Raw genomic sequence first — 23,842 nt, forward strand, 5'->3', positions numbered from 1 at the left:
GTCCCGGTCCGACATGGTTATGTTTCAGGTTTGTCAGCACCATACTCCTGTTGGTGGGTTTCACCGAAGTTGTACAGGTCTAAAACATGCAATGCTTTTTGTGTTCCCCCTACACGCCTTGATATAACTGAACCACTGTTCAAAGTGGCCTTATTCAAGCTCACTCAATCTTTATTTGAAAACTCCACGAAATTAAAATGTTGGTGATGCACTAGGTCTTCAGCAGCTCATGCTTGCTGTAAAAGGCCACTAACGGGATCGGGTGGTTAGGCTCGCTGACTTGGTTGATGCATGTCATCGTATCCCAGTTGCGTGCATCGAAGCTCATGATGTCAATCACTGGTTTGTCTGGTCAAAAAAACGTCAAAGCAATGAAAGTAACAACACAACCGCATGTGCTAAACCAGGTTTACTTCCTCTATGAATACATACATGAGATGGTAACATGATCAGTCATAGATTCTCATTGACTGCTGTTAAAACACAGCAAGTCCCTACGCCCACATGGAAAAAACGTGGTGGAAAGAAAAACGTTCGCAGCAAATAGCAAGCTTCACCATGTTAAAAATACAACAATTTGCTATGTAATGACAGGAACGGTGGATCCTGGGGATTTCCGGAAAGGGACCGAGTACTTGAAGTTTGTGCAGAACCAGTGAGGACCGGGAAATTAAAATGTGTCACCGTGCCCTGATGACGTGGATCGTTGGTAACGGGCTGATCTGGAGGGGTATAGTGGTAGAGCCACCTTTATCAGCCACCGTACGTTTCAGCCTGTGCTAGTACCTTCACCATCGGTTGTAGATCACTCCGTGATTTAGTAATGTGAACAATTTGTGTGTTTTCGTTGTGAATTCAATGGGCATAGATATATAGAGAATCTCACCCGAGTGTCTTTTGATATGAAATATATCAACACGAGTTGAAAAAAGTGGAAACATTCCGAGGCTTGCCGAGGATTTTTGCCACTTTTATCAAAGAGTGTTGATACATTTTATATCAAAAGACACGAGGGTGAGATTTTATTTATCATCCAACATCATTCTTCCAACTTTTTTGTAGACAGTAATTAGCAGTGTCTTCAGTGTAAAAAGTACTGCTAACAACTTCAGTAGCAGAGCCATTAGTGATGCCATTTGATTTTGTGACGTCATGGTAACCCGTGACGTCACAATGGTCTGCAAAGCATTGTGATGTAATTTCATTGCAGCGATATCTACAGTGTTGATGATAATTCATCTAGTTTTGGATGATAATTCAATATTACCGTTCAAGTCAACGGGTCAGGACATTTCCTGGGTTCAGTTCTCTGGAGGAAACGTTGTGTACAGAGGTTCTTCACTGGGCCGAGAGGGTTACACCAGCGCTCATTTACACATGTTCAACTTTATTGGGATAGAATTATGATACAACACTGCGCCAACACAAATATGGATACCATCATATATACTCGGCATGTTGTCTGGGTACTTTGAAGGGTGTCTCTTGGTTTTTAATTCTATTTAAGGACTTGTACATATCTTTGGAGATCCGATAATAATATAGTCTGATTGTCGTATGCAGTGGAAACAGTCTGAAAGGAACCTTTGTCTCTGTTTACTGCAACGGTAGTGTTATAGGGCTCCATTAAAAACTTAATATTACATGGAACAAATAGTCTTGCTTCTGTTGGCCAAATGAAACGAAAGTAATATGGGTTCATTCAAGTATTAACTATGGACCAGCCTCTGATATATTAGAAGGAGCAAGAGCAGACGTAACCCATATGCACAGCGACAAGCACAAATCTACGCTAAACTCGAGGGGCGAGTGGACGTCATCTGGGTTTCATTTGAGAAACTGGTTGCCAGAGTTCATATCTTGGTGTACATGTACACAACGCCCGGGATATTGATGAAGTAGTCTTGGACCGTGTCACGTGCTACCTGGACCCATTTCCCCGCCATTTCTAGAAAGTCCATCAATGGTTCCAGACGATCTTTGTATTCGTCCACCTCTACCAGATATTGTTCACGCATCACGATACATATCAGCCCGCCTGAAAATAGAGTGCATAGGGTTAGTTGAGTTACAATAGGGTTTAAAGCCGCGTTCACGAGTATTGCACTTACATAGCGGTACCTGCATGTATGTGGTTTGCAGCAATAGAAACTACCAGTTGTAGTCAACTAGTCCTTTTAATGACAACATATAGCAAAACCCTTGAAAAGGGGCACATTTAACTAGTCCTTATGGTACCTTAACCATTGGGCAGCTTGGCAAGGGCTATGGGACTAGTACCAATTTCTTACGCTGGGATGGTACTAGTTTGGACTTGTGCTGGTTCTATAGTGCTAGGCCCCTGAGATAACATGCCGCAGTTTAACATTGATACACAATTCAGGGGGGCACGGGTGGCCCAGTCGTCTATTCGCTATGCAGAGTTGCGTCCCTTGGGCAAGCCAGAAATCTATTATTGTGGGTTCGAATCCCGGTTCGCCCCGATTATGTTTCTAGGTTTGTCAGCCCATGCCCGTGCTCGTGGGTTTCACCGAAGTGGTAAACGTCTGAGACCTGCATCACTTCGGGCTTTCCTCCCACATTAAGCTGACACGCCGCGATATAACTGGAATACTGACCCGACTCACTCACTCACTCACACACAATTCAGACCATCTTCCCAAGGCTCAGTAAACTCCCTTGCCTCGGGAAGATGCACTCAGACATTGTACATTGACTCCGTGAAAGCCAGTCCTTGTTTTATCATAATAATTCAGGATAACAAGTACAATCTTTTAACGCCTCTTAGTATGATGCGGCCAGGGGATCGAAGTACCGACCTTCCGCGCTCCGGGCTGACGTTCTATCCACTACACCACGGAGGCAGTTAATAGACCCCATTAGTAAGCCTTGGTTTGTCAGTATGAAATCCGTGCTAATGGGTTTCGCCAAAGACCTTCACTGCGTATTTTGGACTTTAATACTGTCAATACGATTCAACATTAATGCTGTTCAAATCAGCATATAACTCACTCGCTTTTAAAACGTAATTGTAGTCCGATTCTTACCTGGTTTGGTGATCCGGATCAGTTCTTTAATTCCGGAACACGGTATATGACCTTCACCCATTCCGCCGCATATAACAACACAGTCGTACGTGTCTGAAACACAAAGAACAAATACAGTGTCGGTTATCGGCACATGTATATATACAGAAAACTACGGTTATAACGAACACAAAGGAGCCACTAGAAGTTCGTTTTCAGCATATATACAGCAAATGGCAGGGACCAAAAAATAAGTTCGTTATATCCGTCAGTTCGCTATAAGCGTGTTCGTTATGAACGTAGTTTACTCTGTCTATATATATACTTAGCCACGCCTTCTTTCTAAAACATTATTAAGCTTAACGTCAGATATAACAACATTGAGTAATGCCATTTTGTGAAGCTACATGTGACCTTGAATAACAAGCACGTAGGGTCAGAAATTGACTAATGTAGGGAATCGAACTTGAGCTTGACACGCCAACACCCTACCCGCTGGGCTATAGCTTACCACTCAAAATCAGTCTACTACACGTACGTCTGAAGGCTGTTAAGGCTCACCTTAAATAATTGTTGGCAATATGACACTTAAGCCCGCTTTTCGTGATTGTTGGTAATATCAGACTGTAGCTCACCTTCCATGATTGTCGGTAGCGGGTCCTCGGTCAGGAAATCGCTGTAGTAGTTCTCATACAGGCCCTTCTCCTTCGCCCTGAGGATCATCTGAGTTGACGGCTCCAGGGCGTCGATATGGAGGAACCCCTTTTCCCTCAGCTGGAACGAAAGAGTGAGTGAGTGAGTGAGTGAGTGACTGAGTGAGTATGGTTTTACGCCGCTTTTAGCAATATTCCAGCAATATCACGGCGGGGGACACAAGAAATGGGCTTCACACATTGTACCCATGTCGAGAATCGAACCCGGGTCTTCGGCGTGACGAGCGAACGCTTTAACCACTAGGCTACCCGACCGCCCCTGGAACGAAAGAGGCGGTAACATCAGGAGTGTACACAACATCTTGTACCATGCTGGTATCCGCTGGCCGAGGGTTCGAATCTTACATAGGCCCATGATCGTGAGTTTCCAAGTTGTTGAATATCAAATAAGTTAAAGTTGGGATGACGTTGCATGGTGGAGACAGGCGGATATCAAAATCCTGAGAGAAACTCTTACTTAACTCTAGAAGTTATATGGTGAGATAGCATTACCGTGTATAATGTGTGATTTTAAATTTATCATCACAGATTGCATGGAAATTGTTAGTTAACATAGCAGTTACTTTAACTTCTAATTTTTACAGCTGACACACCCGTTTCTGTGTAAGCGGACATTTTAAAACGTTAGGAAAATTCTAGAGATCATAAAAGTCTTCTTAATACTTAGACAAGTAAAACGTAACCTTTGACATGAACGCTGTAATGAATATGATATAGGGGCATTCTTAGATTTAAGATTGGTTGGTTGGATTGTTGTTTTACGCCGCATTCAGCGATATTCCAGCTATATGACGGCGGTCTGTAAATAATCGAGTCTTGACCAGACAATCCAGTGAAGTGATTAATATCATGAGTATTGATCCACGCAATTCGGATACGACGACATGCATCAACCAAGTCAGCGAGCCTGACCACCCGATCCCGTTGGTCGCCTTTTACGACAACCATAGTCGCCTTTTACGGCAAACATGGGTTGCTGAAGACCTATTCTACCCCGAATCTTCACGGGTCCTTAGATTTAAGAGTAAATTGTGGTATCACTTAGTATAGTTCATATGTTAGGAGCAAACGTAAGCCATACAGTCTTCACTTATCAACAACTAACCTATCAGGACCACATACGCGACTATGAGCACACTTGAGCACGCTTGCAATCTCATTAAAATCAGATCTTAGTTTTCGCTACCGCTATTTTTAGCGATAGCGAGAACTAAAATCTGCTTTTAATGAGATTGGGACACTTGAGCACACTGATTAAATACATGAGTAACGCTGTGCTGACATGCCTTTAATTTGTCGATCAACAGTAAACCTGTACGTAACTCTGCAAAGCCACTGTTTACTTGGCTGGATATAACGAGCGTAGAGATTCCAGCAAAATGCACCGTCATGCTGACACACCAGGATGCACATGTACGTATATCTTGCCACGTCATTTCCTGCTTCTAGGCAAAGAGGATATACATACTGCCGTAGTCAGGTTTCGTGTAAACGTAAAGAAAGTCATCGATCGATACACAAAGGTTGGAAGACTAATGTCCCCCTTTCACTACGACCACGAATATCCCGAATCACCCCGTATCGGAAACTTTCGAAATTCGTGATGATACGGCAAATAACCCATGTTATTCTTACATGATTCGTAGTTGCCTCGGGACATTCGTGGCTGCCTCGGGATGTTTTCGTGTTGAGAACAAGACATTTTGAGAGCCACGAATCGCTAAGAATAGCCAAGAATGCAAAAGAATCGATTACGAAACTGTTACGGAACATCAGAACGAATAACGAATGGATTACGATACATCCACGAAATTGCAATTCGGGGACCCTTCCACGAAAGTTTTTGACAAAACTCCCGCGAACTGTACCAATGTTTGGGAATCAAATAAGATTCAATTAAGAACTTCAAGAAGTGATTTAGATTTATCTACGAACATGAACATTTCCTATTCGGGGTGATTCGGGATATTCGTGGTCGTAGTGAAATGGGGGCAAGAAAGTAACACGGGACCTAATAATACCCTAATTACCAAATGAATGAAACTAATATATATATGGACAATTGTAAAGGGTACAAGACCGGGCAGCACACACACAAACTCCAATTTTGGAGTTTTCTTGGCTATAGACTAGCAAAGGATGTATTATTTAAAGAAACCTACATGTTCTGCTACAAATCCAGTTCCTGCAGCAATATCCATGATCTTCTTCTCCTCCCTATCCCGGGGGAAGAAATCCGCAACAGCGGTGGCGGTAATGAGGGGGCCGTTGTACCGCCCAGGTCGCAGGTCCTGAAGGTAGAAAACAAAACATCAAATTCTGGCTTAATTTGGTTCGAAAAACCATCGTCAGATCAGTTTCAGTCTGCTACTCTGTATGTTCCTGAAATAAATGCTCGAGGGGCTCTTATGTCAAAAGTGGAGATAGGGTAGCCTTGTGGTTAAGGTGTTTACTGGTCGCGCTGAAGACCCGGGTTTGACTCCTCACAAGGATACAGTGCCGATTTCTGTGTCCTCCGACCTGATATTAGTGAAAACAAACTCAACCACTTCTCCAAACTTGTAAACTTCTGTCTCACACCGCGACTAAAAAAGAGAAATGAAAAGTTATAATTACACCAGGTGGGCTGAAGTAAATCTGTGAAGTGATTGAAATAAGTTGAAAAGATTTAACTGTTTGTGTAATCGTAAACAAGTTAGTATTTAACTCATTAATGGAAGGAAAGAAACTATATTGCGTTTATACAAGTACGCTGTTTTAGAAACCGCCGTCATGTAGCAGGAATATTGCTGATTGAGGCGTTAAACAACAAAGAAACAAAAACGTTGTTTATTATTTTAGTCATCTAAAATTAAAATTCATTACATATACAAAGCATTCGTAATTCATTATTCATATACCTGCGTCACAGCGTCGCAGAGGCTAGATTTGATTAGACTAGATTAGACAAGATGGAAGCAATGCTTCCACAACTAACTGACCAGTCCAGGCCGGTACATATCCGCTACGCGGCCGCAACGTTATCGGGACAGCGTGTGAAGTTATCATGTTAAGTGCAGATCTAAAGTAGACATTAAGTACTACATGTATATCGTATACTGATTATAAAAATAAACATCTTTATCGCGAATCTGTATGATCCCGTGTTTACCATTCAAGATATTGAAATATATTTGAGATAACGGTACAAGTAACCAAGCAGGACAGGGTATGTAAATAAGAATCTCGGTCCTGATCCCGACTATCCAAAGTATGTGATAATCTGAATACACCTAAATTAAGTGAATATTGTGCTATAGTTAACTTTCTCCCTGTATGACATGTTTAAATGACGGACCCGACGGGCCACAGGTATATGTGTACTTTCTCTTTAGGTGAGTGAGTTGGGTTTAACGGCGCTTTTAACAGTATTCCAGTTATATCGCGGCGTGTGAGCTTAATGTGGGAGGAAAGCCCGAAGTGATGTAGGTCTCTGACGTTTACAACTTCGGTGAAACCCACGAGCACGGGTATGGTGCTGATAAACCTAGAAACATAATCGGGGCGAACCGGATTCGAACCCACAATCATAGGTTTCTCACGAATCACGGCGCACAGCGAATCACGGCGCCTTAGACGAATGGGCCAACCGTGACCGCAGGTGAAAGTGACCCCACTTATATAGCGACGTGCATTCACGTGTGTTACTGCTTGTACTAGTCCGGACTGGTGCCGATTTATAGTGCTAGCTATAGCACACTGAGATACCATACTGCAGGTTAATATGAATACCCCACACAGACACAGTATACGGACTGCGAGCCGACAAGTCCTTGTTTTAGCCCCTTAAGGCCGAGCTTGTTGGTAACAACAAGTACCATCTTTAAACGTCTTTTGGCATGACGCGTCCGAGGATCGAGCCCCGGCCTTCTGCTCTCTGGGCGGACGATCCACCACTAGATCACGGAGGCGGTCACTTTGACAGAGCATGGTGCACAAAGAGGGTACTATTTTGGAGTAGTTTGCCATTTCTTTGAAATGTTGGGATGGATTGTTTCTGAATGTCCTCGGAATATACGTTGTTTCTCAATTTACAGCTGGGATTTTATCTAAAAAAATAGTCTATACTCGAAAATATTCGAAAAAGAAATTATTGTGTGATTGTCGAAAAAAATAGAAATTGCCGCCACAAAATTACATCGGTGCAACGCGCGTTTCTGAAACAAACATTCAGGCCATAGTTTTAAAATATCTGGTTTTGTAGCTGTAGTTTCAAAAATAAATCTAATCTCAAAATAACATTTAAAAATAAAATGCCTACCTCCTCACATTTTGAGAATTGCGGGTGAAAATCTTATAATATATTTTCAATGGTCTAATGTTAAATCATACGCTTATTCGAAATGATGTAATAGTCCGGTCAGAGAAAGATGAAACTGTTCCGATGATGAACCCCTGCTTGCGTGTTTGTTGTTTAACGCCGCACACAGCAATATGTCAGCTATATGGCGGCGGTCTGTAAATAATCGAGTCTGGACATGCCAATCCAGTGATTTACATCGTGGGCATCGATCCACACAATTGAGATACGATATTTGTACAAGTATCACTTGTACCCAACCTGATTTAAATAAAACTGTTTTCTATGAAAAATCCAGGGGGGCAACTGCTACCGGCTGGCTACGGCACTGCTGCGTCTCTAAGAAACAAAGAAATAAGTTCTACATTCACCGCAAATATACCACCTAACAATGGTCCATCCAACGCCTACGGAGCCACCGTCATCATCTGTCCGTGACGACATGCCCGACACATTTTCAGATAACAGACAATCACACCAATGCACTGCACCTTCAATGCTGCGTAATCGAGAACTAAACTAGAAATATCTGGTTCCAATCCGGAATTCCTTTGCTAACCTACCAACCTTGTCTTTTATCTGTCCAGCAGGGTCTGTTTACGAACTGAGAGGGTAGGGAGTCACGTTTCATATAATTACCGTATCTTTGTTTTCAGTACACGCGTTTTGCATAACTTTATTCTTATCAGCTCACCACGTCTTGGAAGTGATTTCACATGGTAGTACACAATCACACTGCAGGTCTTCACGGTCATATTGACATTAGGCGTAGCTGCACTCCGTGGTTAGAAATGTTGGAATAATGGCAGACTATTTGGCAGTCGTAATATGCTTGATGTGCATGCATTGAATTCGTCAAACATAAACAGGTGTATTGAGTCGAAACAAAATGTGTCCCGTTAAAATCCGGGGTAGAATAGGTCTTCAGCAACCCATGCTTGCCGTAAAAGGCGACTACGCTTGTCATAAGAGGCGACTAACGGGATCGGGTGGTCACACTTGCTGAATTGGTTGATGCATGTCATCGGTCCCAATTGCGTGGATCGATGCTCATGATATTAATCACTGGATTGTCTGGTCCAGACTCGATTATTTACAGACCGACGTCATATAACTGGGATATTGCTATGTGCGGCGTTGAACAACAAACAAAGAAAAAAAAAGAAGCAAAATGTATGAGTGTGTATCTTGGTATTCGCTCGGTTTATCTTGGATGTTCGCTCGGTGTACATGTAATATATACTGAACCGCAAAAGAAACGTCACCCAACGTAACATTGCACGAAAAGTTGTCATTTGTACATCTGGGTAATTTTTGCCAAAGTTTCTAAAATTAAACATAACCTTGACTGGAAAAATGAAATTTGATGATAAAGAAAGCAAAGCAGATGACAAAAAAAACCAATCGCCCAAACACATCACGTCAACGGCCATGGTAACCCGTTGCACGTGAGTACCGTGCAAATTGAAATGCACATGCGTTCCCCCATTTCTTGCCCTATAAAAATCCACCCAGATCGGATAACATTCATCCGTTATTGAATTGCTACCACATGCCAAGATTGATAAGAAATCAGAGACACCAAGCCCTTGAACGATTGCAAGCTGGACAAACCGCCCGGCATGTAGCCAATGCATTTCAAGTCCACGTAAGGACCATATACAGGTTCCAGCAACGGTACCAGACCACCAACACTACAGATGACCGACCACGTAGTGGAAGACCAAGGGTCACCACCCGACGTCAGAATCGTCAGATTGTGCGACAGCTGAACTGCGTCAAGTGTTCCTCAGAGTGTGGGCTCAAGTGCCTATGGCCTTCATCAACCGCCTCATCCATTCCATGTATCGACGTTGCACGGCAGCCATCAATGCACATGGCGGACACACGAGATACTGACTTGTGATGCCATTTTCTCAGAGACTACTGTTGTGTTTCACTTTAAGAACATTTGACACTTTAATTTCAACCTTGATGATCGGTTTTGCCAAGTTTGATCTCTTTAATATATCTCAAAGTATGTTTATAGTGTTTGGAGAAATAAGGTTTCTCATATATCCGTCCATAGTGCATTTCTTTTGCGGTTCAGTATATACAACGTATCGTGATATAACCCTCTTGGTTTCCTGATCCGTCAAGGTATTCCCCACCCCCATCTGCTTTATTTTCAATAGGGTCGGTGGGGTTAAAGCGTTCGCTCGTCACGCCGAAGACCTGGGTCCGCTTCCCTACACGGTCACGTTGTGTGAAGCCCATTTCTGGTGTCCCCTGCCGTGATATTGCTGGAATATTGCTAAAAGCGGCGGAAAACCCTACTCACTTACTTATTTTCAATAGAAACTGGAACAAATAAATTCCGAGCTCCCGTAATTACTTTTGGGGCAATAAAATGATTTCATAGTTTCATTCATTACACTCGATTATATTCAGAACTGATACAAACTTTCAAATATTATATTTATGAATATCATTTAGATCTACTGAAATTAAATGTATATCCAAACATCTTTATTTCTCTCACATATTCTAATTAAACAACTTAAAACAAGGAAAAACTAAAGAATAGAAATAACAAAACAATAAAAACATGCTCATATTTGTTAATTTTGAATACTATAATTTATGAATATGAATAATTTTCGAGGGACCAATGAAAAACGTTAGCAATTTAATTATCTCAAGAAAAATACTTTACAGAACCTCTATGCCCGTCTTACCTCATCATATTGGTGACATTCGGCCCACTGGGAGTAGTAGTCGACAGCTTCAAAAGTTGAAATTCCCTTTCGAAATGCTCGGGAATTCTGTGTATAGGCGAGCGCATCGTCTTCCCGCCAGCTGCCCAGTTGACCACAGATGTTTGCGTTGTTTGACATCATTTCCGTTGTGCCTGTGCTGGACGAGAACGGTTGTTTATAATGGGTATTCCTTACTGCAGAATCCACATAGTTGAGGACCACGAAAAACTGTATAATTTGTTCACACAAATAAAGGGGGCATTTCATAAACAGTTTCGTTTGTTTACGTCGATCAATTGGGCGTTTCATAAACAGGTAAGTTTCTTTACGTCTAGGGGGCGTTTCCTTCTGAGGTCGACTAAAGCACTTGCCATCCGCATCATTTCCCGTCATATTTCATCCCGGGTGTTTATGTCATACAAGGGAGGTAACTTTCCACATGTATGTTGCTGACAGAAACACGCCAGTTTGCATTCAATGTGTCAGTACAAGTTGTTTTTGTTGTTGTTGTTGTTGTTGTTTGATTTTCTGGTCAAGACTCGATTATTCGCAGACCGCCGTCATACAGTGAGTGAGTGAGTATGGTTTAACGCCGCCTTTAGCAACATTCCAGCAATATCATGGCGGGGGACACCAGAAATATTGTATAACTGTATCACGAATATCATGTTCATATCGTCATCACAGTCATGTTGCATGACCATATCATGTATAGATTGTGTACACAGTCATGTGACGCGGTGGCGTAGCCTAGTGGTTAAAACGTTCGGTCGTCACGCCGAAGACCCGGGTTCGTTTCCCCACATGGGTTCTTACACATAGTGGTAATATAATATCTCACTGGGGAATGAGAACGTGTTGATTTTGCAATTATAATGTTACTTATTTCCGTTCTATATTTACAAAGAAATAATTTTGTTTCATTTTAGGCGCAAAATCCTAAGAAAATGACGGCCATATTAATCCAAGATGGCCGCCAATATACCATTAAGAAAACACCTTGTGTCCAAACAATTTCGTGGTATAAAGGGGGAATTCAATGGGTATGAAATAATCATTGTTGAACAAAGTGTCAGCTAAGTATAAATCGCCAATAATCCGCACCAGTGGATTACGTCATGTGGCGTGCATATCGTTACTGAATTTGGTTCTGCAATACACCGCTCCTTTGTTGGTGGTGTTGCATCATTCAACTGCACGGTGACAAGTCACATTTACCACGTCTCTGTTTACCTCTTTAGAAAACACATTGACACTTTCATTTGAAATCTACTCTGGAGGATTTATATTATTAGCTCAAGAATTGGCTGATGCAAGAATAATGCTGGTGTACACTGGACGTTTTCCGTGATTTTTTAACCAATTATACCCTCATTGTTTGTCATCGTGACTAGTACAATTTTCACAGTCGAAGGGTCGAGAAAGATCGGTTATATACGTCAAGTTATGATCAGGCAAGTGAAACAAACTTCTTCAAAACTGACTGACATTATATCACTTAATTTTTCTTGAGTCATTCCAGTGTACATAGCTGGTAAAAGTAAAATATATTTTCATTATAAGGTTGGAGCTAAATATTTGATTGATTTCTCACTGTTTGTATGAAGACAAGAAAAAACGAAAAATATATTTCCACCTAATGTATTTAACCAGATTAACATTTCATGGCATCCAGCGTACTTCACTGTGGCATCCGGATTACTGGTCAAAAGACCCGTGAAAATCCGGGGTAGAATAGGTCTTCAACAACCCATGCTTGCTGTAAAAGGCGACAATGCTTGTCGTAAGAGGCGACTAACGGGATCGGGTGGTCAGCCTCGCTGACTTGGTTGATGCTTGTCATTGTATCCCAATTGCGTAGATCGATGCTTATGAAGTAAATCACTAAATTGTCTGGTCCAGACTCGATCATTTCCAGACCGCCGTCATATAGCTGGAATATTGTTGAGCGTGGCGTTAAACAACAAACAAACAAACAAACAAAAGGGCTCGGTATCCAGGGTACCAAAAAGGGGGAAGAAATATACTTATACAGAGAGCTGTAAATAAAGCACTTCTGATGATTCTATTCATAACCGAATTACTTTGAAAATCACTAAGTCAGATCGTGATGTCGCCTGTTGCATGATTTGTACATGCGGGTTGGGGTGACTGGGTTGAAAAAACAACCGAACTTTGATTATTATGGAGTAAACAATGATAATACACTCCGCTGTACTCCCGTATGTCTGATATAGATCCGGAGTATTCCAGTTATGACTGGCGCTAGTCAGGGCCCGTAGAGAGGGTCGCCCAGTGTCAATCAGTAAGCCTGCTTGTCGTCAGGCGCAGTTCCGCCAGTTTATGCCGGAATAGTTACCGTTATCTATATTAGGTAAGCTGAGGTGAAACGTGGTTTTATAGCGTGTCAAAGATTATTTCACTCAAGCATCGATGTGCATGCATATGTGTGTGTGTCGCTTATTGTATTTATCTGTACTTTATAATATACCGGTGTTATAGTGCACTGATATACCATGCATCAGCAGTTTAACATGGATACCACACTCAGACGAATTATTTTTACTTCAATACAACCAGTCCTTGTTTTATCCCCTTAATGACGAGCGCCAGGGTAACAACAAGTACCATCTTTTACCTTTTTTTGGTATGACGCAGCCGGGGAATGATTGACCCATCGACCTTCCGCTCTTGTTATCTATATTAAATCTGGGGGCACGGATGGCCCATTCGCCTAAGGCGCCGCGATTCGCTGTGCAGAGTTGCGTCCCTTGGGCATACCAGAAACCTATGATTGTGGGTTCGAATCCCGGTTCCCCCCGGTTACGTTTCTAGGTTTGTCATCACCATACCCGTGCTCGTGGGTTTCACCGAAGTGGTAAACGTCTGAGACCTACATCACTTCGGGCTTTCCTCCCACATTAAGCTGACACGCTGGAATACTGTTAAAAGCGGCGTTAAACCCAACTCACTCACTCACTCACTATATTAAATTTCGAATAAAGTGTTATGGTGTGTAACCTTGCTCATTAGCCACCGTAGTCTCGAAACAGATAATTTTGGCGAAGCGATGAAAAATATTTGAACGGTATCAAGCTTAAAACACGACCTATTTTAGGGCTAATATTATCAATGTATGCAATGCCAAAAAATTGTACCACAAAAAGTGGATCTTTATCACGTAACCTGTATGTGAATGCGAAGGAGTTTATATAGAGCTCTGACCGCCTCCTTGGTCTAGTGGTAGAGCGTCCGCGCGGGGAGTGGAAGGTTCGGGGTTTGATCACCGGCCGCGTCATACCAAAGGGTGTTAAAAGATGGTACTTGTTGTTACCCTGTCTGGCGCTCGGCATTAAGGGGCTAAAACAACGAAGGGGGGGGGGGGGGGGGGGACACCAGAAATGGGCTTTACACATTGTACCCATGTAGGGAATCGAACCCGGGTCTTTGGCGTGACTAGTGAACGCTTTAACCAGTAGACTACCCCATGGCCCCTACGGGTTTATCCGAATCAAAATGAGCCGAGTGGCCACTGTGACGAAGGTCCAGTGTTCGATCCCCGACCGCGTCATAACATAACACGTTAAAAGATTGTTCTTGTTGTTACCCTGCCTGGCGCTCGGCATTAAGGGGCTAAAGCATGAACTTGTCGGCTCGGAGTCAGTATACTGTGTCTGAGTGGGGTATTTATGTTAAACTGCAGCATGTTATCTCATTGTGCTAGCACTATTAAGTAGGCATCAGGCAGGACTAGTACAAGCAGCCACACACACACACACACCATTTCACTCCCCACTTCACCTCTGTGGCCTGTTATGATAAGTCCTGGGGACCTTTTGTAACCCGAGTCCCAACGTTTCAGGAAATACCTGTGTGTTCCTTATTTCTGTCCCAGAGTATACTGTGTTTACAAAACAAATGGAGATTATTCTGACCCCTAGATTATATCGATGGCCGATTTAGATTCCCAGGCACGTGTTGAGATAATTGAGCTCAAATTCTTATGCAACTAATTCGGTTCAAACTGGTTCCTCCTTCAAACCTGACCGATTTACTCGTAACCATTTCACACTAAAGCACATGACTATGACGTATGACCGGAAGCCTCATGAGCAGAGCTTGCTCATACGATTTCTACTCTTAATCTCCCACACAACAAACCTGACATACTGGGTATCTATTCTCACCTGGGACTCCCACGTTCATATTAAGATTACCCACATGTACTTGCGTGGTTTACAATATCCATGTCGGACAAACATGGGTCTTTTACCCAGTCTACATGTATGATAAAGGATAGAACGGATATATACTACGCTTGATAATCGTATCGTACCGAATATATTATATATGATGATAATTGAGACATTGAAGGATGGGCGGGGAAGGTTTGTACCAAATATATTACATATAATTATAATTGAGACATTTAAAGATGGGCGGGGAAGGTTTGTACCGATTATATTATATATTATTATAATTGAGACATTGAAGGATGGGCGGGGAAGGTTTGTACCGAATATATTATATATAATTAAAATTGAGACATTGAAGGATGGGCGAGGAAGGTTTGTACCGAATATATTATATATAATTATAATTGAGACATTGAAGGATGGGCGGGGAAGGTTTGTACCGAATATATTATATATAATTATAATTGAGACATTGAAGGATGGGCGGGGAAGGTTTGTACCGAATATATTATATATAATTATAATTGAGACATAGAAGGATGGGCGGGGAAGGTTTGTACCGAATATATTATATATATTTCTAATTGAGACATTGAAGGATGGGCGGGGAAGGTTTGTACCGAATATATTATATATAATTATAATTGAGACATTGGAGGATGGGCGAGGAAGGTTTGTACCGAATATATTATATATAATTATAATTGAGACATAGAAGGATGGGCGGGGAAGGTTTGTACCGAATATATTATATATATTTCTAATTGAGACATAGAAGGATGGGCGGGAAAGGTTTGTACCGAATATATTATATATCATTATAATTGAGACATTGAAGGATGGGCGGGGAAGGTTTGTACCGAATATATTATATATTATTATAATTGAGACATTGAAGGATGGGCGGGGAAGGTTTGTACCGAATATATTATATATAATTATAATTGAGACATTGAATTGGAGGATGGGCGAGGAAGGTTTGTACCGAATATATTATATATAATTCTAATTGAGACATAGAAGGATGGGCGGGGAAGGTTTGTACCAAATATATTATATATATTTCTAATTGAGACATAGAAGGATGGGCGGGGAAGGTTTGTACCGAATATATTATATATCATTATAATTGAGACATTGAAGGATGGGCGGGGAAGGTTTGTACCGAATATATTATATATTATTATAATTGAGACATTGGAGGATGGGCGAGGAAGGTTTGAACCGAATATATTATATATAATTATAATTGAGACATTGAAGGATGGGCGAGGAAGGTTTGAACCGAATATATTATATATAATTATAATTGAGACATTGGAGGATGGACGAGGAAGGTTTGTACCGTTAATATAGTATATATAATTATAATTGAGACATTGAAGAATGGGCGGGGAAGGTTTGTACCGTTAATATATGGGCAATATGATATTTCTTGCAGAACTAGTTTTTGAGGCTTGTCAGTGTGACAGACTATTTGGCAGTTGTAACATGCGTGATATGCGTGCATTGCATTCGTCCAATTACATTGATCTGAGTGTCAGGCTCGGTGACTTGGTTTATAACATGTCATCGAAACCCGGCCGCGTTGGGCAATGCTCTTCATATCAACCACTGGTTTGTCTGTCCCAGATTCCATTATTTACATGCCAACGCGGCAGAGGTGGACTATTGCTGACTGTGGCGGACATTAACAAACAAGCCGCAGAACATAAACAATTTCTGTTTGAAAAGTTGTGGAAAACTTTTGATTTTGAAATTGGTATAAAATCATAAAAAAGGGAAATACCTGGGTTGAGACCAATTAGTGCCAGAACCGTATGCAATCGGCTGAGGCAGCACAGCATCCGGCCCCGACATCGAGCGATAAGCCCAATGTTGCTTCAACATCACCGTCAGGCACGCCTAGCTTGGTGTCAACTGCATCTGAGGTTCAGAAGACAAGACCGGGACAGTATGCTGTTTATAAGCATACTTATTTATTAGGCTTGTCAGGTAGTTTGACAGACTGTTTGGCATTTGTGATATGCGCGATGTGCGTGATGTGCGTGATGCCAGCGTGATTGCCAGCGTACACAAAACCAGCTGGCGATTAGGTGCCTCACTCTGGCAGTGTACCCAAAAGGTACGAGAATCTGTACTTTGCAAAGAAAGTGTTATCCCAAATATAACATTTATTACATTTGACTATTTTAAATGTCATAGTGTGTTCACGCCGTCATATAGATGGAATATTGCAGACAAACAAACAAACAAACAAACAAACAAAACAAACGAAATAACATGTATTTGTGTGTATCTTGGTATTCGTTAATTTTGCACCTGAGTATAATATGCCATCATTTGAAATATATTAATAATTGATATCACACATGTAGATACCCGTTCTCGTGTTGAGTTACTTTAGTTAAATTCTTTTACAATTAATATATACAATTATAATATATATATATATGTATTCCGTTCACATTGGATCCTGGTGGGTTTTTACAACCAGACCGAAATATAGGCTACCATTTCAACTTGGTGTTTATTGTTGTATAACGTTATTAAAAGTCTAAAGGGTCTAAAACCCCAATCAAATGTATAACATGACGGTAAGTTTAATATAGTAAGGCCTAGTAGTCAAACGCTCGGGAATTCACGTGTCAAATGAAAAACAATATGTGCAGCAAGTCCTTTTTCCAGAAACTGTGAATGACGCAATTGACATATATTTTTTTAATAACAAATCTCCTCTCGAAACTGGAGTGTCATGCTCCATTCTCATTAAATTCATATTTTAGTATCGCTCCGCTAAACAAACATCTGAGACATCCCATCCCATAAGTTCTAATTTTAATGTGATTATTTCATGCAGCCAATACATGGAATTTAAAACACCTGTATTTTTCTAGGATAAAATATGACCAACACATTTGATGCAGCAATAACAATTGTATTGTAGAAATTCATCATTCAGAACAGTAAAATGCGAATTTTCTAATTCAACAACAAAGTCCTTGACCTCCAAGAGGGACATTTCTTGACAAGGGGTCATTCGTCCAGTATTCGATCAACAACATTGGTTACAACTTTAAGGTGACGACGGCCCAGACCGTTCAATACGGGATATGGCCTCCATGAGCGGCAATACATCTTCGAATGCGGCGTCGAACTGAGTAGACAAGCGTCCTCACATCGACTGCAGGTATCCGATTCCATTCCTCACGGAGGGCAACGATCAACGCTTGTCTCGTGAAGGGAGGATGTTGACGTTTCCGAAGACGACGCCCCAGCTGGTCCCAGAGATGTTTTTGCGGTGACAGATCTGGTGATCGCGCTGGCCACGACAGGACAGTCACGTTGTTGGCGTTGAGGAAGTCTCTAGTAATACGAGCTTTATGGGGTGTGGCGTTATCTTCTTGGAACACCGTCCGTTGTTGACGCTGGATGAAAGGAAGAACCACTTGCCGTAAGATATTGTCAATGTAGCGTTGTGCTGTCAGATTGTCTTCGATGCTGACAAGTTCCGTCTTCTCTTCCCCGCAAATGCCGACCCAGAACGTCACAGTTCCGCCCTCGTAAGGTTCCACCTCCTGGACACAACAAGGAGCCGTACGTTCACCATGTCGTCGATAAACTCGCGTCCTCCCATCAGGTTTTAAGAGTTGGAACCTGCTCTCGTCACTAAACAGCACTCGCCGCAATTCCCTTTGTTGCCATCGCTGAGTTTGCCTGCACCACGTCAATCTGGCACGTCGATGTTGACGGGTCAAGGTCATGCCCTTGAAAGGGCAATAAGCCCGGAGACCATAATGTTGTAGTCGTCTTGTCACTGTTTGTCTACTGACCGGATGTCCTAAGCTGTTGGCAGCTGATGACGTCACAGTAAGAAATCTGTTCCTCAGATGAAGTACCCGTAAAAAGCTGTCATCATGCGGGGTCGTGTCCTTTGGTCTGCCACTCCGTGGTCTGTCTTCGGTTCTGCCAGTCTGTCGGAGACGTGCGACCAGTCTGGTAATGGTCATCTTGGAGCAGTTCATGTGAATGGCAACCTCTCTCTGTGTCGCTCCCATCTGCAGCATACCTATGGCTTTCTCCCTCTGGACAGCGGTCAGTCTTGGCATGTTCGTTGGTGTTAATCATCGCAACCAATGATAGGGAAAAGATCCGTGCGTAATTTATACCCGGAGATTGCACGATAATTTGGGAAAGAATGTTTTAAAAAATTGCTGAAAAACACCAATATCTCCAAAAATCCGCAAAGCACGTGCAAAGAACGACAGAGAACATAAAGGCTGTATTCGTGAGATGTGTTCTTTAATGTATTTTAACAGGCTGGCATCTTTGTTTCAAAGTGGCAAATCAGTTAATGTTGGTAACGTTTCTTTTGGCCCTCAGTTGGGTAGCCTAGTGGTTAAAGAATGTAAGAAGCCTATTTCTGGTATCCCCCGCTGTAATAGTACTGGAATATTGCTAAAAGCGGCGTAAAACCAAATTCACTCACCCACTTACTTACTGATAACATACCCCCGTGTTATGGGTTTTCGGACGCTTACATGTAAAACATCTCATCCCCTTTTAAAAGACAATTTTCTCTTAAAAAGAAGTCATCATCTGAGTATTTACAATGTCTGTCTCCCCCCGTTATAGCTCGAGTAATCGCGATAAACATGGCCGTTCGAAAACGTATGACGCCCGAAAATGTGTGATCCGACGGTAGTATAATAATAAAACAAAGATCAGCCAATATTTTAAACAAAGAATATTCTTTCAACAAACTAAGTGAGACGAGTACAGATACACAATAAATACACGCAATTGAAGAAATAGCGTGTTTCGCACATCGTTTTCTCACCGTACATTAACCTCAGTTTGTGATATACATGTATATGGGCTTTGTCCCATTTCCTTTGTTGAAAGAAAGAGTAATATTTTAATCCCTTTTCCACTCTTATAATACGCCTCCATTATGTTCTGTTGATTGTCATGCTACACCTACTCCTTTCTTTGTCTCATTTATCCATTACCGTTACTCGATACCTCTTAGTATTTCAGTGGTCATCTGTTATTTTTGGATATCCCCATCTTGTTTGAGAATACATTTAAGATTCGCATTGAATGTCCACACAAATATGTAATTAAATAATGAATTAATATGATAATGTGTGTGTGTTGTTTTGTCGTATGAGTTGTAAATGTTTAAATGACTCGTACTTTTATAGCAGCAACTGTTGGATAACTGAAAAAGAAGTGTCGCGGTTCTGTAGCTCACATGAAAATTAACGCTTAACAAAACCAAACCAATATTTTCTGCATAAAAAATTGGTACTAAGTACTTTATTAAATTCTACAGATTTTATGTCATCCAAAGATGACATATCAGCTTGCTAAGTCTGGCAATTGCTTCAGGAAAATATTTTACAAAGCCAAATATGCATTTGAAAGAATTTAAAAACATGGTCCAAACACAAAAGCCCCCAAACAAGGTACAATGTATACTTTATATACAATGGAATAACTGCTTACCAATCAGTCATTACAAATTCAACTAACATGGTTGAGTGATGGTCACAAGAAAGGTTATCAATATGGCTGCCGAGGTAATTGGGCCCACTTGCACAAAGCGATCTTAGCGCTAAGATGACCGTAACTCCCATAGTTTAACAAAGGCTTACAATAGTCTTAGCGCTAAGATCGCTTTGTGCAAGTGGGCCCTGGTGACATCACTGATGGCAACAAGCATGTGACGTTTCAGCTTTATTCGTCCTGTGGTTTCTGAGACTTCAAGTACATGTTAAAACCGTAGAGGTCGAAACAAGGTACAACTTTATGATGATATTGCCAAATATTTAACATATGTGTTCAATCCTACTAAATACCTGTCTACCAAATGAAGTTACGTACGTTCTGAAAACAATTGCTGAATAACGGCCATAATTGTCATTTTTCTTCAATATGGCTGTCTAGGTGGCCATATTGAAATACGGACTCGAAACTCTTCATTAAATTCAGGTGACACCATTGGTGGTAACAGGCATGTAAAGTTCGAGCTTGATTTGTCAAGCGGTTTCGGAGAGGAAGATGCTTACAGATGCTTATGTATTTTGAGAGACACTAAAATATATGGTGAAAACGTAAAAGTGAACAAAAAACAAAAACAACCCAAGAACATGTGTTGAGTCCAACTATTTACTACACCTATGCAATTTGGCTAAACACCTCTTGAACAATGACAGGAGCAATGGTCTCTGAGCATGACGATGTTTACAAACGATGCAGTAGCATGCTGTAGATAACATGTGACCCCAGGTTGCTGCATGACCTTGTAAACTGTAGCACGTGGCCCGAAGTCAATACTCTACTGTTCCGATGTCATGACTGTACTGTTATTGTATTTAAGTTTACCATAACTGTATCTCTTGAGAACGTAACTGCTTACTAACTAAATATATACATTATAGCGAGTGAGTGTTTACTGACGTTAATGTTACTCAAGCCATATCAACCTACCGTCACTTTTGCCTAGCGTATTGAATCCTCCCTCTCTCTCTCTCTCTCTCTCTCTCTCTCTCTCTCTCTCTCTCTCTCTCTCTCTCTGTACATGTAAAATGTTTTAAAAATCTTTAATTAACAAGTCGGCAACGTCACTCCATGCGTACAACTTGTGGAGGTAGTATTCATAAAACTTCCGAGAATGCTAAATTGCAAACATTCCCGTGAAGGTCTGAGTTGGAACTGGTCTTCTGCGTATCGTAACCCATGCATATAGTAAGATGTGACGAACGGGATCTGGTGGTCAGGCTCGCCGACATGGTTGATGCATCACATCGGAACCCAATTGCGTAGATTGATGTTCATACAGCACGGATCACAAGAGCCTGTCTACACAACAACAACGTCCATGTTCTCCCATGGCCCTCCAGATTTGAACCCGATAGAGCACCTGTGGGGATTAATTGGATAGACGGCTACGCCGAAGTCCCAAACGGTGCAGCAGTTGGCTTTTCGCGTTGAAGGCCGAGTGGGCTACCACTCCCCAGGATGTGATTCGCATACTCGTCTAATCCATGGGCAGGAGATGCAAGGCTGCTATCGATTTCAAAGGGGGTCATACGCGTTATTGATGGACCTTTCCTATGTACCGACAACTGAGATGACTACAATCACCAAGTATTCTCTCCACAACATTTTGGCTCAATACCTTGTACGGTTCCTCGTATAAATGTATTTTCCTACCTCACACAAATCTGACATTGCGTTTCATTTTTTGAAGAGTATATCAAAAATTATAACGCCAATTAACAGTCATATCTTGGGGGCCACATGTAACGTTTCTATCACTGTGATTCGCTCGTCACATCGAAGACCCGGGTTCGATTCCCGACATGAATACAACGTGTGAAGCCTATATTTGGTCTCCCGAGCCGGGATATTGCTTGAATATTGCTAAAAGCGGCGAAAAACCATACTCACTCACTCACTCACTCACTCACTCACACTGTGAATGTACCTGATGAGCACCGATGTATTTACGCAATTGTTTTCGGGATTCAGTGCTTAAAGGAAATGTGATACACATTGCTCATATCAAACGTCAGTGGCACTGGTGCATGGAAACACACCTTGTCACGTAATTGGAAAAATGGGGATTACGCTGAGTCGAGTGTTTTTCGTCTTTCTATAAAACCCCATAAGTGAATGCGAGCAGTTGAAATGGAGAGAGAGCACCTGCGTCTGGCACCTGATGCGATGTGTGAAACCCCCATCCACACTGATGGTCCCCATGTCTGGGATGAAGATGATGTGGAGGCAAACAGAGAAGTAGATAATTCCTTCAGAAAGGGAATAACACCATCTGAAGCTACTGAGTTTTATTCCAACTGGGTGGATGATAGTCTGAAGTACGAGAAGGTGAGAACGCATGTGATATAGTTTCAGCTGGCGATACCCTTTGCCACCTACAGCAATACTTTCAGGTCATACATCTTTAGGTTGCAGGCCCGTATACAAGACTTAAGTGAGTTCATATGGACTGTAAAGTCAGTTTTAATATGGTTCCAGGTTGAAACTTTTTACATGGAATTTTAACATAAAGGAAATATTATTTTCCTAAAAGTAATTTAAATATAAGTCATTAAACCCTTTCCTCAGTCATAAGAAGAGGTCAATGTTTGACGTCAAGAAAATTGCACTTATATAGCCAACTGACGTACCATGTCGCAGTTGTCTCATGGATACCCATGAATGTTCAGTGACTCCAAGCCCACTAGTCCTTGTTTTATACTCTAAATGCCGAGCGAGATAGGCAGTGTAACGGCAATAGCATCTTTTACCGTCCTTTGCAATGACGCGGCCGGAAATCGAGGTAACGACCTTTCGTTTTCGGGCAGACACTCTAGTCTAAGAACGAAATGGTTTGAACTGAAATGGTGTTTGCGAAGTCAAATTTAGAAAGAGAATATATAACAACGATGCATACAGCCAGCCAGTAGGTTACATCGGGTGTCCCTTCTATTCATACAGCCAGCCACTAGGTTACATCGGGTGTCCCTTCTATTCATACAGCCAGCCAGTAGGTTACATTGGGTGTCCCTTCTATACATACAACTAGCCACTAGGTTACATCGGGTGTCCCTTGTATTCATACAACTAGCCACTAGGTTACATCGGGTGTCCCTTCTATTCATACAGCCAGCCACTAGGTTACATCGGGTGTCCCTTCTATTCATAGAACAAGCCACTAGGTTACATCGGGTGTCCCTTCTATTCATACAGCCAGCCAGTAGGTTACATCGGGTGTCCCTTCTATTCATGGAACAAGCCAGTAGGTTACATCGGGTGTCCC

At 41.7% G+C, this 23,842-nt stretch overlaps 1 protein-coding gene across 1 annotated transcript; it reads right to left on the minus strand.

Moving 5' to 3' along the window:
- Positions 1-394: 394 nt before the first annotated feature.
- LOC124143886 (methyltransferase-like protein 27) lies at positions 395-16,887 on the minus strand. Its single transcript, XM_046513040.2, has 6 exons — positions 16,802-16,887; positions 10,796-10,973; positions 5,902-6,030; positions 3,662-3,800; positions 3,048-3,140; positions 395-2,038 (listed from the first exon to the last, which is right to left on the minus strand). The coding sequence occupies exons 1-6, from the start codon at positions 16,870-16,872 to the stop codon at positions 1,854-1,856; spliced, it is 795 nt and encodes a 264-aa protein (XP_046368996.2). The 5' UTR covers positions 16,873-16,887; the 3' UTR covers positions 395-1,853.
- Between the last annotated feature and the right edge of the window lie 6,955 nt (positions 16,888-23,842).

This window comes from Haliotis rufescens, unplaced genomic scaffold, assembly GCF_023055435.1.
Source record: "Haliotis rufescens isolate VD_foot unplaced genomic scaffold, xgHalRufe1.0.p SCAF_12, whole genome shotgun sequence".
NCBI lineage: Eukaryota > Metazoa > Mollusca > Gastropoda > Lepetellida > Haliotidae > Haliotis > Haliotis rufescens.

Coding starts and splice junctions, on each gene's coding strand:
- LOC124143886 (XM_046513040.2), bottom strand. CDS start 16,872: ATGTCGGGGCCGGATGCTGTGCTGCCTCAGCCGATTGCATACGGTTCT. Junction 10,974..16,801: donor ACTAATTGGTCTCAACCCAG/GTATTTCCCTTT, acceptor GTTCTCGTCCAG/CACAGGCACAACGGAAATGA. Junction 2,039..3,047: donor GATCCGGATCACCAAACCAG/GTAAGAATCGGA, acceptor CTCTATTTTCAG/GCGGGCTGATATGTATCGTG.